Consider the following 17,888-nt stretch of genomic DNA (forward strand, 5'->3'; position numbering starts at 1 on the left):
TAAAATGACCACTCTTCTTGAGAAACTTTGTTCTCCAGAGTACAGAGTATTATAAAATCACCATGTATTCTACAACAAAATATGTATTTTTTTACTGTAAGCAGCCTAGTAAATTGTATTTGGCAGTTGTATACGGCATCATTAAATCTTTTAACTTCTGAATCAACTTCAAATTCAAAGCTGGACTATCTGGCAGACCGGGCATTTTCCCAGTGGGCTGACAACTGTCTTTTTAAGTTAAAATCTAATTTGAAGCAAGTGAAGAAAGAAAAGTTTGTTTCTAAAATGTCCTAGAACTGCCTGACATTATCTTTTAGAGTGATCCACACCAGTAGTGAGCATAGGTGAAATTACCTCAGCACAATTATTTAAAAAATGTGTTCACTTGTTTTGATGAACCGGAATTCATACTACACACAATTAGTTGTGGAACAGAGACTTTTTTCAGTAAAAGGTAAAGAAAATAGCAAGGGCTGCAAATTAATGATTATTTTCTTCATCAATTAATAGTTTGGTCTATACAACATCAGAAAACAGTTTAAAATATCCGTCACGTCCTTTAGCCCAAGGTGATGTCATAAAATGTCTTACAGATCAACACAACTTCAAAATCGTTAATTTAGAATAATGTTAAGACAAGGAAGAACGGCACATTTTCCCATTTAAAAAGCTTAAACAAGAGAATATTTGGATTTTGAACTTAAATAATTACTATATATACTATATTATTGATTATAACTATTTGCAAATTAAGTTTCTTTTGACTGACATCAATTATTATTATTATCAATTAATTGTTGCAGCTCTAAAAATGACTTTTTACCACATTTTTACCTTGATTCTCTTGAGCAACCACTGCATGAGTCCCTGCTGAGCTGCCTCGGTGCACAGGCCTGGTCTGAACTCTGCCACATTTTCTATGATAGCTGAGAAAGACAGACAATATCAAAAATCTAATTTCAACCATCACGTTTGGTTTCTGCCCTGAACCAAAAGGATAAATCAATATCAGTACCTAGATGGATCTTGCTAAGTGGACCGGGTATCTGCAAGATGTGACTTTTTTTTTCTCAATTTAATTATAAAATTCAGTGTTTTCACTATCTGGGAAAAGGCGAGCATGGGTAAGCAATAGTTACCTCAGTTGAGGTATTGGACAGAAAAAGTTGGATTTGCGTTGCATTGATAATTAAGTATCACACACTACTGGTCAGATGTGTCAGACTTAGACTTTACATTAGCATCAGGCACATAACAGGTGGCTGAATGTAAGGGCAAAATCAGGGGAAATTTGTGATTTTTTTTAGCAAAATTGACCAGATACATTCTGGATTGATGATGCAGAGGGAAAAGTAAGATGACAGGTTTGTAACATTTGTAAATTAACCTAAAGTAAACTAACAAGAAGAAGAAAAATACATTTTTAGGAATGTTTTCTTCTTCTATAATAATTTTTAACCAAAAATCAAAATTAAAGCCATGTATCACTCACAAGTTGATGCTACAAAAACACACTGAGAACTAAGATTTTGAAATACAAAATCTTTTTTTAAGAAGGTTCGTCTGGGTTCTGTCCCAGCTACATCTAATTTTATCATTAGAAAGCTGTCTCTGCCACATGATATCTCTATCACAGCAGACTGCAGCAGGAGGAGGCACAGAGAGAGAAAGAGATTGGGGTTTAATGAAAGGAGGGAGGAGAGGAAAACTAAGAGGAAGGAGGGGAGGAATATAAAGGGAGGGGAGAAGCAGAAGGGAGGCAAAGGCGTGGGAAGACAAGTCAAAGATGAGGGATGAAAAGCCAAGGGAATGAGGGACACAAGGAGTGAAGGAATTAGGAAATTGGAAAATTTAACAAGAGCATAACAAACATACACTGTAGAGAGTTGTGAGAGAATAAGAAAGAAAGAAAAAAGCAACATCTGGAGAGAGGGGCTGCAGATTACAGGGGAAATGTTAAGAGAAAGAAACAGAGGAGAGCTGAGGGAGAGAGAGGAAGGGCCTTTATCAGTGATTCAAACAGAGCAGACCGACAGCATCCTGGAGGACAGCAGGCTCAGAGCAGAGAGCAGCCAAGGCAGACAAAAGGCTTATTCAAGCTTGGAGAGCTCCCTTGATAAAACACACACACACACAAACTTGAATATAAGCAAGCAAGCACTGCTCCCTCGATACAACCCACACTCACACAGAGTCAAATACACACACCTAAACAGCCCTCCTGACACTCGGCCTCAATCTGGCAACAAAGAACAAAATCATCTCAGTTGACTCATTGAAAACAAAAAGAGCTGAGAGGCAGAAAAGTCTGATTCATGTGAGGCTAAATACAAAGACCATGACTTCTAAAACTATCTGCTGGCCAGTGCCCTCTCCTAGACCTTGTGCATGCATTTATTGCTGTCAAATCTATGCTAACTTGTATGGCTGACTTTCAGAAGGAGTTTTAAGTGCTTTAAGTGCTTACTTTTTGTCAAAACATTTAAATGAGTCAATGACAGTTTCCTTTCACTGTCACAGGGGACACACAGATAAAGAATACAAATGCAATACAAATAAAGTCAGTCTACCCCCTCTGTGTGATGTCAAACCCAAGTCCTGGAGAACTCCTGACTCCTGAGAAATCCCTGTACTGCCCAAAGCTCTAACACTGGCTCATCCACACCTTAAAGACCTACCTGCCTTTCACCATCTGTGTTCTTGTCTCTACTTGTGTTTTTGTGAAAAATCATCTTTTGTGGCCCAAGGACTGTCCCAATCCACAAGATTGCATTTTGGCAAGAACAGTTAAAATTCCCAGAAGTGTTCTTGACACGCGCATTTTACCGAGGATGCATCGGTTGGTAACTTGTGTGAACTTGAAGGCAGAGATTCTGAGAAGTTTTGAGGTGAGAAATCAACTGTGTAGATGTCGAATATTGGCAGTTTTATACGGCAAATCGAAAATGTGCTCTAAGGTTTTCAGAGTTGTAACGCTCCGCAACTGTCAGTGGGGGGAGCTAGGGAACCTAACGAGCCGGTGTCTAGCAACAACGGCAGAGTAAAACATGTGGTAAAAAAAAGATGCACAGTGTTTCCCATACGTTAATTTATTTGTGGCGGCCCGCCACAACATCAACACTGACCGCCACATATTCATTTTCAATTTTGTTTTACTGGGGCCATTTAAAATCGTATTTCATTGCAAAGCGCCATAGCGCATTCGCGAAGCACATCCTCTCCCTCGTCTCTCCCTCGTCTCTCTCTCTCTCTCTCTCTTATGACCACCGCTGCATAAATCCATCCTGCACAACACTGTCAATGTCAGAGACCCTGCTTAAAAAAAAGTTATTAGCATGCATGTAAGGTGCCTAGCTAATAAGGATAGCTATTAATGTTATAATACAGCTGGGTTGTCGAGCATGCTGTCCATAGCTGGTAATCAATATCAACTGCACACACACCATCCCGCGCTACAGTTACATTCATTCTGTGGGAAACACTGCATATCAGAAAGTTCTGTGATGAAATCACACATTTCCTACACTTTGGAGGCTCATTTTCATTCCCTTTAATATATCTGTCAGATATAAACACCACCATATCACAGTGCATCCAGAAAGTATTCACAGCGCCTTATTCCAAAATGGAGGAAATTCATTATTATCCTCAAAATTCTACAAACAATCCCATAACGACAATGCGAAAGAAGTTTGTTTGAAATCTTTTGCAAATTTATTAACAATAAAAAAAACAAACAAAAAAAAAAACATACGTATTCACAGCCTTTGCCATGACACTTAAAATTGAGCTCAGGTGCATCCTGAGTCCACCTGTGGTAAATTCAATTAATTGGACATGATTTGGAGGGGACACATCTGTCTATATAAAGGTCCCACAGTTAACAGTGCATGTCAGAGCACAAACTGAGCCATCAAGTCCCAAGAATTGTCTGTAGACCTCAGAGACAGAATTGTATCGAGGCAAAGATCTGGGGAAGGGTACAGGAAAAAATTCTGCAGCATTGAGGGTCCTAATGAGCACAGTGGCTTCCATCATCCCTAAATGGAAAAGGTTTAGAACCACCAGGACTCTTACTAGAGCTGGCTGCCCAGCCAAACTGAGTAATTTGGGGATAGGGGACTTAGTCAGGGAGTTGACCAAGAACCCGATGGTCCCTCTGACAGAGCTCCAGCGTGTCTCTGGTGAGAGAGCAGGACCTTCCAGAAGAACAACATCTCTGCAGCACTCCACCAATCAGGCCTGTATGGTAGAGTGGCCAGACGGAAGCCGTGAATGTCTTTGAGTGGCCTAGCCAGAGCCCAGACTTAAACCCAATTAAACATCTCTGGAGAGATCTGAAAATGGCTGTACACTGACGTTTCCCATCCAACCTGATGTAGTTTGAGACTTCCTGCAAAGGAGAATGGGAGAAACTGCCTGAAAATAGGTGTGCCAATCTTGTAGCATCATAATCAAAAAGACTTGAGGCTGTAATTGGTGCCAAAGGTGCTTTAACAAAGTATTGAGCAAAGGCTGTGAATACTTATGTACATGTGCTTTCTCTACTTTTATTTTTAATAAATTTGCAAAGATTTCAAACAAACTTTTTTCACATTGTTATGAGGTAATGTTATGGGGTATGTTATGGAAAATTATGAATTTCATCATCATTTAACCTCTGGGATCGTTAGCTAGGATTGTCTTCACCTGAGGCCAAGAGGAAATCCTGGGAAGTGATGAAAGGGTCGCATTGTAAGTGGGGGATAAGTGGTGGCGTAGAACCCCTCCTCTGTTCAGCGACGGCTTCTCAACCCGGGTGTAGATGGCTTTCTTGACACCTCTGTCAAACCATCCATCCTCTCTGTCTAAAATGTGCACCTGGTGATCCTCAAACGAGTGTCCTTTATCCTTCATATGTAAGTAAACTGCAGAGACTTGACCTGAGGAAATAACCCTTCTGTGTTGAGCCATGCATTTGTTTAGTGGTTGTTTAGTTTCCCCAATGTACAGGTCTGTGCATTCCTCACTGCACTGGATCGCATACACTAGATTGCTTTTCTTGTGTTTGGGTGTGCGGTCTTTGGGGTGTACCGATATCTGTCTTAGCGTGTTCTTGGGTTCTGGCCTCAGGTGAAGATACCAACGATGGTCGTTCAGACTCGGCCACGGGTGGTTCTAACAACCATGACGACTGTTGTTACTATTGTTTATGTGTATTATTGCTCTTGTTGTTAGATGACCAACAAAAAAAATCCACCAAGAAATGTCACAAAAACTCCAACAGCAAAAAATTGTCTAACTTCATACTTCAAATTCAACCATGCAATGAATAAGAAACAGGTGAAATATTATCTAGAAAATGAATAAAATATGACATGGTGCTGTATAAAGAAACACTGAGATACTGCTTTGAATGTTACTTGGGTCCCCACTACTGAACAACAGGACTGCAACAGTCTCTGAAAGAGAAACAGTTCTTTCATTCTTGGCACCTGCTTTGTTGGCCAGTTTAACTGGTCTAGGATTCAGTGCAAAACATCCTAAATGTTTGAACACTGTACTTTTCATAAATTCAATGTGCTTGTCATTGTCACTTTTCGTGAACCGACAAATAACAGCCTGGATAGCTGGATTCAATGCGGCAGAATAAGTTGAAGTTGTTAACTCATTACTTGAACCCTGAAAATTGTACACTGCTCAAAAAAATAAAGGGAACACTAAAATAACACATCCTAGATCTGAATGAATGAAATAATCTCATTAAATACTCCTTTCTTTACATAGTTGAATGTGCTGATAACAAAATCACACAAAAATCATCAACCCATGGAGGTCTGGATTTGGAGTCACAAAATCAAAGTGGAAAACCACACTACAGGCCGATCCAACTTTGATGTAATGTCCTTAAAAAAAGTCAAAATTAGGCTCAGTGGTGTGTGTTGCCTCCACGTGCCTGTATGACCTCCCTACAACGCCTGGGCGTGCTCCTGATGAGGTGGCAGATGGTCTCCTGAGGGATCTCCTCCCAGACCTGGACTAAAGCATCCGCCAACTCCTGGACAGTCTGTGGTGCAACGTTGGTGGAGCGAGACATGATGTCCCAGATGTGCTCAATTGGATTCAGGTCTGGGGAACAGGCGGGCCGGTCCATAGCATCAATGCCTTCCTCTTGCAGGAACTGCTGACACACTCCAGCCACATGAGGTCTAGCATTGTCTTGCATTCGGAGGAACCCAGGGCCAACCGCACCAGCATATGGTCTCACAAGGGGTCTGGGAATCTCATCTCGGTACCTCTGGTGAGCACATGGAGGGCCCTCATACCACCCTCATGGAGTCTGTTTCTGACCGTTTGAGCAGACACATGCACATTTGTGGCCTGCTGGAGGTCATTTTGCAGGGCTCTGGCAGTGCTCCTCCTGCTCCTCCTTGCACAAAGGCGGAGGTAGCGGTCCTGCTGCTGGGTTGTTGCCCTCCTACGGCCTCCTCCACGTCTCCTGATGTACTGGCCTGTCTCCTGGTAGCGCCTCCATGCTCTGGACACTACGCTGACAGACACAGTAAACCTTCTTGCCACAGCTCGTATTGATGTGCCATCCTGGATGAGCTGCACTACCTGAGCCACTTGTGTGGGTTGTAGTCTCATGCTACCACTAGAGTGAAAGCACCGCCAGCATTCAAAAGTGACAAAAACATCAGCCAGGAAGCATAGGAACTGAGAAGTGGTCTGTGGTCACCACCTGCAGAACCACTCCTTTATTGGGGGTGTCTTGCTAATTGCCAATAATTTCCACCTGTTGTCTATTCCATTTGCACAACAGCATGTGAAATTGATTGTCAATCAGTGTTGCTTCCTAAGTGGACAGTTTGATTTCACAGGAGTGTGACTGACTTGGAGTTACATTGTGTTGTTTAAGTGTTCCCTTTATTTTTTTGAGCAGTGTATATCTGAAAATTTACTACTTACTATTATTTCTAAGTTTTGCCTTTGTTGGTTATTCTACAGCAAAAGAAGCAAAAGCAAAAGAAGCCTTGAAAGTTGATGCAAAAACAAATTTCTAAAGATAGCCTGTGATAACACACCCAAAGCTTTATTTGTACAATATTGTAACTAAAAATGCAATTAATTAAGGAAGTCACACCAGTTGGTAAGTAAAATATGAAACTGGAATATGGAGTTGTTCTTATTATTGTTATGTTATAAATTCATTATATGACAATGAGTTTTGGGGGATACCCAACAGTTTTTGTTTATGTAGACAATTTGCTTTAGGACAGGGGTTCTTTACCTTTTGGCAGTCCCCCCCAGTCTATTTTTGTGTCTATAGCAGCATTCTCAAAGCCCCGCTGGGACCCGGTCAGGACCCCAGGTTAAAAACCACTGCTTTAAGATAAACAGTGCAGAGCCCGACCGGTGTGAGATTTTAAAGTCCGATACCGATTTCAATATTTAAGAATTTTAAAATCCAATAGCCGACATATCAGCCGATATTCTTTTCCCCCTTATTTTAAGAAACAAATAACATAAACAAAGATTATCCCTAACCTTTGTTATGTTGAGACCACACCAAGATACCAATGACATAAAAGTTTAAAAATGAACTTCTCTGGTTAAAAATAGTACTTTGAACAAAAAATAACAAAATTAAAGTTTTAATAAATAAGAGTCTAAAGAGAGTATAAAACTACAGATTTGTTTTTTTTTAATATATGATTTATTATAAATTATAGAGTACTACTACTAATAAACATTAAATAGTTTATGTTTTGTGGGGGCCAGCAAAACAGAAACTATAAGAAATACCAATATAGTACTACTACTAAAAATAACACCATATCATCTCTCATGTCATTGCTTTCATAATAATGATAAACTGGGCTCTTCTACATAGGCTTTGCATACTTATATATATTTTTTGTTATGCAGTAGTTACAGGTGCTGGTCATATAATTATAATATCATCAAAAAGTTGATTTATTTCAGTAATTCCATTCAAAGAGTGAAACTTGTATAATGTATACATTCATTCCACACAGACTGATATATTTCAAGTGTTCATTCCTTTTAATTTTGATGATTATAACTGACAACTAATGAAAACCCCAAAATCACTATCTCAGAAAATTAGAATATTGTGAAAAGGTTCAATATTGAAGACACCTGGTGCCACACTCTAATCAGCTAATTAACTCAAAAGACCGGCAAAGGCCTTTAAATGGTCTCTCAGTCTAGTTCTGTAGGCTACACAATCATGGGGAAGACTGCTGACTTGACAGCTGTCCAAACGACGACCATTGACACCTTGCACAAGGAGGGCAAGACACAAAAGGTCATTGCTAAAGAGACTGGCTGTTCACAGAGCTCCGTGTCCAAGCACATTAATAGAGAGGCGAAGGGAAGGAAAAGATGTGGTAGAAAAAAGTGTACAAGCAATAGGGATAACCGCACCCTGGAGAGGATTGTGAAACAAAACCCATTCAAAAATGTGGGGGAGATTCACAAAGAGTGGACTGCAGCTGGAGTCAGTGCTTCAAGAACAACCACGCACAGATGTATGCAAGACAAGGCGTTTCAGCTGTCGCATTCCTTGTGTCAAGTCACTCTTGAAAAAGACATAGCGTCAGAAGCGTCTCACCTGGGCTAAAGACAAAAAGGACTGGGCTGCTGCTGAGTGGTCCAAAGTTATGTTCTCTGATGAAAGTAAATTTGCATTTCCTTTGGAAATCAAGGTCCCAGAGTCTGGAGGAAGAGAGGAGAGGCACAGAATCCACGTTGCTTGAAGTCCGGTGTAAAGTTTCCACAGTCAGTGATGGTTTGGGGTGCCATGTCATCTGCTGGTGTTGGTCCACTGTGTTTTCTGAGGTCCAAGGTCAACATCCATCAGCCATCTACCAGGAAGTTTTAGAGCACTTCATGCTTCCTGCTGCTGACCAACTTTATGGAGATGCAGATTTCATTTTCCAACAGGACTTGGCACCTGCACACAGTGCCAAAGCTACCAGTACCTGGTTTAAGGACCATGGTATCCCTGTTCTTAATTGGCCGGCAAACTCGCCTGACCTTAACCCTACAGAACATCTATGGGGTACTGTGAAGAGGAAGATGCGATACGCCAGACCCAACAATGCAGAAGAGCTGAAGGCCACTATCAGAGCAACCTGGGCTCACATAACACCTGAGCAGTGCCACAGACTGATGGACTCCATGCCACGCCGCATTGCTCTAGTAATTCAGGCAAAAGCCAACATTTCTGAAAATCCTTTTTTGTATTGGTCTTAAGTAATATTCTAATTTACGGAGATACTGAGTTTGGAATTTTAATTAGTTATCAGTTTTCACAATTAAATGAAATAAACATTTGAAATATATCAGTCTGTGTGTAATGAATGAATATAATATCCAAGTTTCACTTTTTGAATGGAATTACTGAAATAAATCAACTTTTTGATGATATTCTATTTATATGACCAGCACCTGTATTACCTTACATTATCTTTATCACCTGCACTCTGTTAATCTTATCCAATGCTACAGAAACGATTTCCTAACCACCTTCTGGCTCTATGATAAAGTGAGGAAACACTGCCCTTGAATTAATCTATTACTACATGATTGTCTACAACAAGGACCTGCAACTGTGTGTTAGATACTTGTTCAGCTCAGATTTAATCATTTATGACACGCCGACAGTAACTAGAGAGACACTAACTTAGTTTAATCGCTCTTTAATGTTAGCGCTCCTCTGCAGATAAACACGGCATTAGCTTTGTGGCTAATTTAGCAACGGGCAGTATTATCTGCTGTTGGCGATGTTAGAAAATATTTAGAAGTAATAAATTAGAGAGTAATGAGAGGACCAGTCACTTGAACTGCCTAACTGTTACAAAAATAAATCTACAATCATGTCTGTCAGCAGCGTAGCCTCCTCCGTAACATTAAGCACACTCCTGTGAGCATGGAGAGGGCAGTTAAAAACAGGAGTGTTATCATGTCTGGTCTCAGAATAGGAAATGTGATGAGGGCTATTTTTATTATTAATTAAGTCATGTAGTTGACGTGACAAAAGACCAACTCGCCGGGAACACTGACTGTGAGAGCTAACAGGAGCTACTCACCGCAGCTTGGAAAATGCTACCGTAGCGCAAATCGACAGCAGAGACTATCAAGTCGCTCTGCCCTATTGAAAAATGCTACCTTATTTGTTCCCTTTCCCATAAAGGTATATCTCTCACAGTATTATGACATATTCTGTTTTTTGATTATATTATAACATTTCAGGGGTAGCGTATTCTGATAGACTAATATCGGCTGATAATATCTGCAAAACAACAAGTCGGGCTCTCAAACAGTGACTGAAGCATCATTGTTAGGGCCTTGGTGGTACATCTCCTTACCCAGCGTGTTATAGGTGCCATCAGCCTCCTCTTTCACCTGTTCATCAAGCCGCTCCATATTCTGCACCAGCAAGGCCACCACCTGACCCTCCAACTACAGACACACAAAGATCAACATAAAGTCCAAGTCAGGAGGATTCTGACACATTTTTCCACTTGGCAAATACAAGTTCATCAGGGATAAAACCTTTCATTCCACTACATAGGTGCTATAAAACCTGTGAGTTTTCCCCTCCCACAATATCCATTTTATCAGAGTTTATTGATCAGTGGGCAACTAAGACAGGTTGTATTACTCTTTAAATTTAACTACAGAGTTTCAGACATGAACTGCAAAGTTTTGCACTCAACAAAGCATCAGCCTTAGCAGAGGAAACTTGGTTTCTGTCTGAGCTTCTATGAACATGTCCAAGTATTCAGTCAAGTCAAGAATAGAAGCTCATAATCAAACAGAGCTTGTGCAGTGCAGACTGGCTGGATAAAAGTATTATTACAGACGAAGGAAGACAGACAGTCGACACAGATTTATGAGCCACAAGAGACCATTGTGGATAATTTTGATTCATCTTATCAAGGATACCACCTGGCCTTCTGGCATCAAGGACAAAGGAGCTGGAAGCAATACAGCAAAGAGGAGAGACAAATGGATTCAACCAACCCTTGCTGCCCTGAAACAGTTTCCTTTGGAAGTAGCTTTAAAAAAAAGACTGTGGTTTGTGTGCGCTCCATTTCATAGTAAATGGACTGCATTTCTATAATGCCTTTATCCTGAGAGCGTTGCAAAGCCACCTGAGCTACTGTCTCGCCCACTATCACATACCAAGCCAATTCACAAACACACTTGAAGAGTGCAATTGTCTCTACAATTGTTCCTGTCAGATACTAACTAGCAGATAGCAAAAAAAAACTTCAAAATGCATCAGAGAGAAATGTTTTTAAGACATTATTCAAGGCTACAATGTAAATGTGTGTTTTTTTTTTTTGTCATTTTACAACAGTACAAAGGGTTGTATAATGAGATGAAGTTTGTAGTTCCCTTTATGCTATTCATAAAACGCAATGTTATGTACAAAAATGATACAATTCTATACACTAGATGGGTGAATAAATAACAAGTCAAAGAAAAAAAACTATTTCCACCTTTTTATTAGAATCTTATATTGCATTATTTCTACCAAAACATATTATGCTAACATGGAAAAGGAAATTAATTATTTAACTGTATTGCTATTGCAAAGTCAGATGCTCTACTGTACTAATTACATGCATGAAATGCATTTTTGCATGAACATGTAGGTTAAACAATCTGCATACACAAACATTACACTATGTCTCTTATTTTCTGTGAGGGTCAATCCAGGTTATGGGTGCACCTCTAGAAGGTTGAAATTTTCTCAGTTTCAAAAACGTTAGGCTCACCAACTAGTGGTTATTGGTTAAACAATGTTTCCCATAACACATCAGCCATAATATTGTAATTTCCTATACAGTATCTCACAAAAGTAAGTACACATCTCATATTTTTCTAAATATTTGATTATATTTTTTCATGTGACAACACTGAAGAAATGACACTAAACTACAATGTAAAGTAGTGAGTGTACAGCTTGTATAACAGTGTAAATTTGCTGTCCCCTCAAAATAACACTTTACACAGCCATTAGTGTCTAAACCACTGGCAACAAAAGTGAGTACACCCCTAAGTGAATAATGTATAAATTGGGCGCAATTAGCCATTTTCCCTCCCTGTTGTCATGTGACTCGTTAGTGTTACAAGGTCTCAGGTGTGAATGGGCAGCAGGTAGGGATGCACCGAAATGAAAATTCTTGGCCGAAGATAAAACCGAATATAATAAAAAGATTTGCCGAATACCGAACACCCAACAAGTACATTGACATTTTTCCCATTAATTTAGCCTTTTTTTACCATTGCATAAATTAAATAGTCAAGATATACTTTTTACTCAGTGTTTCCCCGCAGGATTTGGAGAGACTGCCATCAATCAACAATCCTGCGTTCAGGATCACGGGGGGCTGGAGCCAATCCCAGCTGACATCGAGCGAAGGGCCACACATAGACAAACAACCACTCACATTCACACCTAAGGACACTCCACACAGAAAGGCCTGGAACGACCAAGGTTCAAACCCACAACCTTCTTGCTGTGAGGGAACAGTGCTAACCACTGCACCACCGTGCTGCAAGTCCGACCCACTTTGATAAATAATGTTGTATGTGGTTCTCGTCTCGCGTAACATGAAGACTTCATAGCCTCTCTTCAGGTAGGTCTTTGTAAAGAGTGAAAATGACAGGATAAAGTTGTGAACCTGCCTGTCAGCTCTGGTCAGCTCACACTGGTCGGTTTCAGTTACCTAAAGGCTTGAATACTTGTGCACTCCAAATGTAGGTGTGGCTCACTTAATCGCATTCTCATAAATGAGTGACAGAAACACTCAAAGCAGGTTGGACCATTTGTTGCCTTTTCTAAGAAGTCGGCCACAGATGGTGTGGATGTGGCACCTCATGGCAAAGAACTCTGAGGATCTAAAATAAAGAATTGTTGCTCTACATAAGATTGGCCTAGGCTATAAGAAGATTGCCAAAACCCTGAAACTGATCTGCAGCATGGTGGCCAAGACCATAGAGCGGTTCTACAGGACAGGTTCCACTCAGAACACGCCTCGCCATGTTCGACAAAAGAAGTTGAGTGCACATGCTCAGCATCATATCCAGAGGTTGTCTTTGGGAGATAGACGTGTGAGTGCTGCCAGAGGTTGGGGGTTCAGTCTCTCAGTGCTCAGACCATACGCCGCACACTGCATCTAATTGGTCTGCATGGATGTCGTCCCAGAAGGAAACCTCTTCTAAAGATGATGCACAAGAAAGCCTGCAAACAGTTTGCTGAAGACAAGCAGACTAAGGAAAAGAAGCTGAGGGTAAAGGTGATGGACTGGCCAAGCATGTCTCCAGACCTAAACCTTATTGAGCATCTGTGGGGCATCCTCAAACAGAAGGTGGAGGAGAGCAAGGTCTCTAACATCCACCAGCTCCGTGATGTCGTCATGGAGGAGTGGAAGAGGACTCCTGTGGCAACCTGTGAAGCTGTGGTGAACTCCATGCTCAAGAGGGTTAAGGCAGTGCTGGAAAACAATGGTAGCCACACAAAATATTGACACTTTGGGCCCAATTTGGACATTTTCACTTAGGGGTGTGCTCGCTTTTGTTGCCAATGGTTTAGACACTAATGGCTGTGTGATGTGTTATTTTGAGGGGACAGCAAATTTACACTGTTATACAAGCTACACTCACTACTTTACATTGTAGCAAAGTGTCATTTCTTCAGTGTTGTCACATGAGATAAAAGATACACACCATATATTCAAATATTTACAAAAATGTGAAGGGTGTACTCATTTTGCGAGATACTGTATATCACTGTAATATCTTTTTCAAAGCAATACTGAATCAAAGAGAAAAATATGCAGCCAGGACTGAGACATCAGACAAAACATTAATTGTAGTGAGAAACAACTACCAATATCCCTGATGAATGCCAATGGGATGTAGTGTGGGGAAAGAACTTGGCACATTCAAGTCATTACATTTGATTACTCATAGTAATGGCCATGAAGGAGCAGGAGTGTACACGTCTTTCCTTTACAAAAAGGTATACCAGCACATTATTTGCCAGTATGCCAATGTCAGCACACATAATAGGGTATAAAAAAATCATCCCTGGTTCCTAGACAGCACAAGGTTCAACAACAAAAAAAAACAGGGGCTAAATGTACAGAGAAACAAAACAAACAAAAACCTATCTTACACCTGGCGCACAGCGGCGCACAGCACGACGCAAGTGTTATTGCAACTTTCCAATCGACGCAGTTGTCATTTTCACACCTAGCACCCATGTTGTGTAAGTAACAAATGGACTTGCCCCCAATCTGTCCTCCCATGGGGGTGTTGGTCTTAAAATGAGGTGTGGTCAGGAGCACTGTTGGCAAATTGCATCATGAGGAAGCACAAAGCAATTGTGCCACTGACCAGCAAAAACCTGGTCTAAAGTCAATGGCGCAGTATTATCCCTAGGCTATTGAAAGGGCTCCTTATTCAGATAGTAAGATGCTTCCCATTAAGAGAGACACTGTGCGCATTTGACGCAGGAGGCACAGCAATGTTACTTCACTGATATTTTAAATCTCCTGACACTGGATGCACTGACAGCAGCCTCTCCAAGCATTAAAGTAAGGTACACGTAATGGATCATTGTCCTGCATAAAGTTATAAAATTACGGGCTTCTTGAAAACTGAGGGCTTCTTCCTGTACCACTGCTTGAAGAAAGTACCTTCCAGAAACTGGCAACAGCTTTGGGAGTTGAGTTTTAGTTTATCTTTAACCCGAAAAGGTCAAACTGTCTCATCCTTAATGATTGTAGCCCATAATATTACCCCTCCTCCACCTCGCAGGCACCTATCTAGGCTATTTCAAGAGTGTGGCATCCGTCTGAACGTCATTTTTCGACTTTTCATTGTCAGTTAAATCTCTCTTTTTGGCCTATTTTACCTGAAGTAATGAAGCTGCATAATAATCATGCACACCTTGATATGAGGTGTCATTCACTTTCGCCACACCCCCCCTCATTACACCAATTGCCTGAAAATGATTAACTCCAATGAACATTCCAGTTTATATGGTTTGGAGTTGGAAAATGTGCGTAGACGTAATTATTCATACAGAATACTTGCCTAATAATTGTACACGCAGTGTATCATCAAAGACTGATGTAAATCCAGAACTCACCAGAGCATCTATGAGTATCTCAGCACCCTCCTCGCTCTCGTGGAGTGTATCGATATCCGTCAGCTCCTGCAGCAGGTCCACCACTGCTATGGCGACATGTGGCTCAGGCTAAGGACAATGCGCTTATGTTAAAAGAGTATTCAATCCATTTTAGCACTGCACTCCTATAACACAGTCAGACTCACGGAGCGCCGTTTAGGATCAAAATTGATGCAGCATTCTTCTTATTTGTGAAAACATGCCACCTACATTACCCACCAATGTAAGTCGACCACAAACCAACAGATCTGTCGGATCTGAGTGTTTTATGCTACAGTGGCTAATATAGCCTGGAGCATCTAGCCTTGAGCTGAGATGAGGAGCAGGCTACAAAAGTCTGGTAAGCTCACTTCTTTCTAATGGTGTGATCACACTGAAAGCGAATCCAGCGTTGATTACATACAAAGCCAGTGTATAGATGCAAATTCATGAGTATTCGCTCCAGGTGGTGCGGAAGGTGGATCTGCTGCTTCGCTCCAGTTCAAATTTTTCAACTTGACCGAGAAATTCACATGATGCTATTGTTGCGAAAGCCTATCAGTGGTGAGATTGTCCGGATGTCACCAACGGCTTCAGAGTGTTGTTTGGAGAGTAGGGGTTGACCAATAATCGGCCTGGTCGATTATTGTGGCCGTGGTCAGCATTTTTCCAATAATCTGCATTGGTTATTTTAAAAACAGATTGCCGATATAATTAATTAATAAAAAAAAATTTACTCCTTTGGCTCCGATGAAGCCACTTCTGTCTGTCTCTACAGTCTGTACTCAGCACTCTGTGGGCTCGAGCAATGTCCACGAGTAATAGCCATTAACACTGAATATAGTGTGGAAGTAGCCAATAGAACGCGCAAGCCATCAAGCTGCCTCTCTGTCTGTAGCCTGTTTAATTTTGATGCTACGAACCAAATCCTTGCAAACTCAGCTGCTTGTTGAGACAAACCAGCTCCTAACAGCAGCAGAGGGAGGAGAACGGGAGGGGTGCCATGGACTGATGTCTTCTTTTTAATCTTTACTCAGTATTGTGATGTCAGGGATATATTTTGTTTTATTTTACATGTTCCATTTGTTTCCAGTGAGATATAGATTTTATATAGTGACTTTGCTGCTGTAAACTTTACTTTTGCTGCTGCCCTGAAAACACTTATAATAAAATATTAAATTTTATTACTGTTCTGAATTTATTCTTTTTTTAAATAACATTTTTAAAAAGCACTTAAGCACTTTTAAAATACACTGAACAAAATATAAACGATTCATCATGAGCTGTACTCAAAGACTGAAAACTTTCTCTATGTACACAAGGCTTATTTCTCTCAAATATTGTTCACAAATCTGTCAAAATCTGTGTTAGTGAGCACTTCTCCTTTGCCGAGATAATCCATCCACCTCACAGATGTGGCATATCAAGATTCTGATCCGACAGCATGGGTATTGCACAGGTGGGCCTTAGGCTGGCCACAATAAAAGGCCACTCAAAAATGCTGACAGACCTGACAAAGCAAGAATTCATATTAGTGATGTGCGGATCGATCCTAAAGTATCGATATTTCTGATACCAACGTTTCCTGCTCTAGGATTGATACTCATATAAAAGGATCGATATCTAAACTCAGTCATTTGGAGTGAGTGTGTGTTTTATCATAAGTATCTTACTGTCACCAGGATGGTCTAATTATAGTCGGTTGATAGGAACTACTTTTCCTTCCGCCTGTCAAAGTCATGCTTGAGCTAAGGCTCTGTGACAAAGCTTCTTTGAAGTGAGCCGCTGCAGCCCTTTACATTTCCCGCGATTGAATAATGACTATGACAAACTGTAAAAGCAGTCAAGTCTGGCTGTATTTTAGCTGTGAAGGTAATAATGACGCTTTGTGTGCAAAGACAGTGAAATGAGCTACTTTGAAACACTGCAAACTTCGCTAAACATCTGAGATTAAGTCAAAATAATAGGATGATGTTATGAAGCGGCAGTGCTGAGCAGGATATTTACATTACAATTAAAGAATATGACAGTAGTTTGATGTCTTCTCATTATGCAGCTATTATTTTGAATTGGTAAGGCTATAGCCTACTCCTTATTTCTCTCATAAATACAGAAACGGAAGAGGGAGGTCACATTAAACTAGAAATAAAATATGTATTGGTATAGGCAATACCAGCGTGGGTATTACTTGGTATTGGATCGGATAGGGATTAAGTAGTATCGCACATCACTAATTCATGTCTAAATAATCAGCATCATATTGTAGTTATTTCGGCATCACTTTGATCTGTTAATTGCAATTAAATCACACTACTTTGGATTCATTCAGCTGTAGTAATCGTGGGTTGTGTTTATTCGCTTATAGCATTGTGTATGAACAGTTGGCCGTTGTCCAGTTATAAAAGCCGTAAAGCGATTAAATTCGCATCGTATGTGAACACACCATAACGCCACACCCCCAGACCTTTTGTATTTTAGAACTTGTAGTCTTCAGCCCCACCAACGCTGACTCAAGTGACATCACGTGAGGACTTTTTTTTTCTTTTTAGTTTTCTTACAAATGCAGTAGTGCTAGTACTACAAATGCAGCAGTGAATTGTTGGGAGCTCAGGTGTCCTCATTGTTTTAAGTTTTAATAGTGATTGCTTATAGTTTTGTTGTTTTTTGGTTTTATGCATTTATTTAAATTTTC

The 17,888-nt window shown here is 40.5% G+C and overlaps 1 protein-coding gene across 2 annotated transcripts in view; it reads right to left on the reverse strand.

Moving 5' to 3' along the window:
- The window catches only part of ctnnbl1 (catenin, beta like 1), a 99,654-nt gene that overhangs the window by 69,888 nt on the left and 11,878 nt on the right, over positions 1-17,888 (reverse strand). Inside the window, exons 5-7 of one of the 2 annotated variants that reach the window (XM_038723380.1) lie at positions 15,179-15,276; positions 10,377-10,470; positions 835-926 (exon numbers count right to left, since the gene is read on the reverse strand). In XM_038723380.1, coding sequence (XP_038579308.1) covers positions 835-926; positions 10,377-10,470; positions 15,179-15,276 — 284 coding nt within the window. The remainder of the gene's footprint in view (positions 1-834; positions 927-10,376; positions 10,471-15,178; positions 15,277-17,888) is intronic. The other variant, XM_038723382.1, reaches the window with a different exon arrangement.

This window comes from Micropterus salmoides, unplaced genomic scaffold (assembly GCF_014851395.1).
Source record: "Micropterus salmoides isolate LMB-PRFRI ecotype aquatic unplaced genomic scaffold, ASM1485139v1 Ms_hic_scaffold_16, whole genome shotgun sequence".
In the NCBI taxonomy this organism is placed as follows: Eukaryota; Metazoa; Chordata; class Actinopteri; order Centrarchiformes; family Centrarchidae; genus Micropterus; species Micropterus salmoides.